This window comes from Impatiens glandulifera, chromosome 1 (assembly GCF_907164915.1).
Source record: "Impatiens glandulifera chromosome 1, dImpGla2.1, whole genome shotgun sequence".
NCBI lineage: Eukaryota > Viridiplantae > Streptophyta > Magnoliopsida > Ericales > Balsaminaceae > Impatiens > Impatiens glandulifera.
In genome coordinates, this window is record NC_061862.1 from 45,451,407 (window position 1) to 45,455,623 (window position 4,217).

General features: G+C 29.0%; 1 protein-coding gene across 1 annotated transcript; it reads left to right on the forward strand.

Moving 5' to 3' along the window:
* The first annotated feature begins 2,275 nt into the window (after nt 1–2,275).
* On the forward strand, nt 2,276–2,797 carry LOC124926526 (cell wall / vacuolar inhibitor of fructosidase 1-like). The gene has a single exon (XM_047466773.1). The coding sequence runs from the start codon at nt 2,276–2,278 to the stop codon at nt 2,795–2,797; it is 522 nt and encodes a 173-aa protein (XP_047322729.1).
* Nucleotides 2,798–4,217: the final 1,420 nt, after the last annotated feature.

Consider the following 4,217-nt stretch of genomic DNA (forward strand, 5'->3'; position numbering starts at 1 on the left):
TATGAACTATTAATAATAAAATTTTCATGTAGAAATGAACTTAAGGAGAATGTCTTGAACGTGCCTCACATATCTGAGTATCAATAATTGACGGTAGTTTCTAAGAAAATGTCATTGATACCCCAAAATTTCCATCTGAATACGTAGATAAGAAATTACCATGAGAAATAACGTGAAGAAGAACATGAATTAATCACCCATTCACTATCCTGAATTTAGAGATTAACACAACCATCCTCACACACGACAATGGTGTCTCCCTCTACAACCACATTAGTTTATTTCACCATTTACCCTTCATTATATTCTCGTTTTCATATTTGACATTCTCTTTTATGTGCCCCAGTTTGTTACAGGGATAGAATTTAAGCTTCATGCGTTTTTTTCAAGTCATTCTATTCATTTCTACTTTAAGGAGATCTATTTTTACTTCTTCCACGTGATTCTAAATTTTCACCTATTAGAGTTTCTGAAACTTGTTCATATTTCTCTCTTCTTCTAGCCTTTTCGTTGAAAAACTATATTTAACCATGGAATGGTTAGAATACAATCTATCTTTGAGTTGTCAATGAAATCAACAACGTTTCTCAATTGTCTAGTAACGGCCTAAAAAATAGTAGATCATATATCTCATTATTGAGAGTCATTTACATCGATGTTATTTAATTGACCAAGCCAATAAACTTGTTAGTGTGATATGTCATACTATCACTCTCTTTGTATGTCAAGTTCTTGAGTCGTCGAATTATCATTTCCTTGTTTATTGAAATAAACTTCTCGAACATCCACTCTAATTTCTTCCAAAGTGTCTGCACATCGTTCTCTTCTATAATGTGGTGGGAAATATTTTGGTCAACCCACTAACTCATCGTAGCAGCTACTTTCCAATTCTAATTTTTCAATCTTCATTTATTATCATGTCTATATTTGTCATACATTGTATAGGACTAAACAAATCTCTGTAAATAAGAAAATTGAGAATCTTGCATTTTCACACTGAAAAGTTCGTCGAGATTATTTTAATCATCCCGATCGAATTTTGCTCATGCATTTGACAAAGAAAAAATTTGATGAGTCATATGTTTTAATACTATTTGTTGGAAAAAATACCTAATAACAATTGCGGAATAATTATTATTTCCATTTTTGTATGTCAAAATGAGATAATAAAGATACCAAACCAAATATCTGAATAAATAAAATTAGGACACATCAATTTTAGCATGAAAATTCAATAAGGAAAAAACTAAATATCCCGTAGGTCTCTTAAAACAACTTTATTATATTATAGTGAGTTACGCTAAAGTATTTTTTAATACCTTAGAGGTTCAATACAAAGTCGTCACCGTCACCGTTAACGGTGGATTATAGGAAAAAGAACCAAAATAAAAACAGATCTCATTGACATACTCAAACAAGTATTTAAAAGAAGTCTTAGCAAAATATAAAGTAACGCCGCTAGAATTCAACACTCGTGATTCTAGTCAAAATCGATATAGTTTGACTGTCCGGTCGTCTTGCCGAAACTCTAAATAATAACCCTATTTTTTTGACTTTTTTTTTATTTTTTTGGCTTTTTTTTTCTTATTATATATTTTTACTTTACTTTGATTTTTTCTTGTCCATATTTTCCAAACTCATCCTAGTAATGGAACTCAACAACATTAATTTTTTAAGAAAATTAATATAATAATATTTAATTAAAATATAATTATTATAGTATTATATTAATTTTCTTATAAAATTAATAGAATCTGTATATATATTATAAATAATTTATGTAATTCAATCTATTATTTTATACCATTTTCTCTATTCTAACTTAATATAAACCAAATTATACTAAATTTATAAGAAAATTAATTTAATAATAATATTTATATTATCGTAATATTAGAATATTGTGTCAATATCTTATAGATATATTATTTTATAACAAACTTAAAAATTGTCAAAATTATTATATAAGGTAATTATTTCTCCTTTTTTATCCCTAGTTTCCAAATTTGTTAGTTTTTTTGATAGACAACAGTTTAGTGATTAGGCAATGACGTATTGATTATCCCTTTTTATATTATTACTAAAAACAATTCATCTTTATCATCATTATTTTAAGATAATTGATAAGTATCTTAACATGAATTAATCAAGCATATCTACTATAAAAAGAAGAACAAAACAACCAGTATATATGACTATTAGAAAGAAGTTTCTTCTTTAACTATCGTCCTCCTTTTGTCAATCCAATACCCAATATTTGCAATCCACAAGCATAATGGCTTCTTCTATACCTCAAGTCATCATAGGTTTCACATTCTTAGCCCTCCTTTCCTCACTTCAATTATCAATTGTAATGGGGGATGATAATCTCATAATCCAAACATGCAAACACACACAGATTTTCAAGCTCTGTCTCAGAACACTTCAATCAGATCCACGAAGCAAGAGTGAAGATGTTGCGGGACTAGGCCTAATTGTTGTAGATGCAATCAAGAAAAATATAAATGTGGGAATTAATCAAATCAAACGATTACGACATTCAAGGCCACGCCTCATAAAGCCTTTAAGCTCTTGTCTAGATAATTATGAGTTCGTTTTAAGTGATCTTGTACCAGAAACAGAACATGCAATTCGAGGAGTCCCCAAGTTTGCAGAAGATGGAATGGTTGGTACTGCACAAGTGGCTGATAGTTGCAAGAGTGCATTTGGTTCATCAGTTTCTCCTATTTCTGCCTTAAATACTAGAATTCGTGACTTGGCTGTTGTGGCTAGAGCCATAATAAGGAATTTGTTGTGAATTTGCTCAACTCATTCAGTATAGTTATTTACATCTATACACTAAAAGGAAGGAATAATACAAATTGTTGATTTAAGCATGCAAGAAATTCTACTATTTTCAATTTTACTATTAATTTTTTTTAATATATTATTGATGCAGATATACAAATAAATAAATATATATATATATATATATATTATAAAAAATCAAAAACTTAAGATAAATAATATAATTTTTTATTTCAAAATTATATTATTCATTACTTATATTCTAAAATATCAATCAATTACATATTTATTAATAAAAATTCAAATCCTAATAAACCAAATATTTAAATATAATTACAAATATAAATAAACAAGAATTGTTTAACTTGAAAAATAGCCCAAAGAAGCATTTCAGATTAATGAAAGAAATTATCAAGAAACCATATTTTTTCTTTATTGTGCCAGTAAAAGAATTTAAGATAAGTATTATTGCATTTTCTGGTTTGTGATGATCAACAGAAGATGGATTGCTGCTGGGAAGGTCAACATAAATAGCCAATCATGGAGATGATGTCGACTAATTTGTTTCATGCCAACGCTGAGATAGGACATCTGTAAATGCAAGATCTTCATATTTGTTTCTATTTTATATTCTGATTAGCAGAAATTAAGAAGAGATCGATTGACCTACCCTCCTGAACACTGCAGAAGTCATCGTTTCCGCGGAATCAAATGCCATGGAAGAATCCGAGGGGTACCAAATGCCATTGAAGAATCAAACCAAGATTCTGCAGCATATATGCTCTACATATCCTTACCGGTATGATGTAATCATTAATTATTAGCTCAAACGAATTCATAAGGAATAGGTTAAAAAAAACTTTGGAATGAGCCTCTTGAATCTCACTATCTCGAGAATTGCTCTTGCTCAAAACTCTTGCTATTCGTAGGCGGCGGTGGACTTTTCCGGCAGTGAGCAACCGTGCTTTTAATCGCGGCCCATCATATCAATCTACTGAATGGATGAATGAATTGAATTATTCTACCAATTTGCAATATTCATCTATTCTTTCTATTATTGTTTGTCAGTGAAAGAATTTCAGATGACTTTTAGGAGCAAATTATCTATTTTCAACTTTCTTTAGGCATTCTATCTGCATATATATGAATAAGATCATGGAATAAATATAGAACTTTCATCTATCAATAATATAAATAAGTTTGCATACAATATATGTTAGTCATGAGTTGAAGTTGAATGAAACATATATTTCTACTTAATATCTAACTTGCTCTACAATATTACAAATAAACTTACAAATTTAGATACAAAGAGACTAGACAATTAAGTATCCACATGCCAAATGTGATCTATCAACCTTAATTCAACCTTAATGAAATATGTTTAATTTTAAAGAAAATTAGTAAACTCAGGTGATCTTATTGGAAAT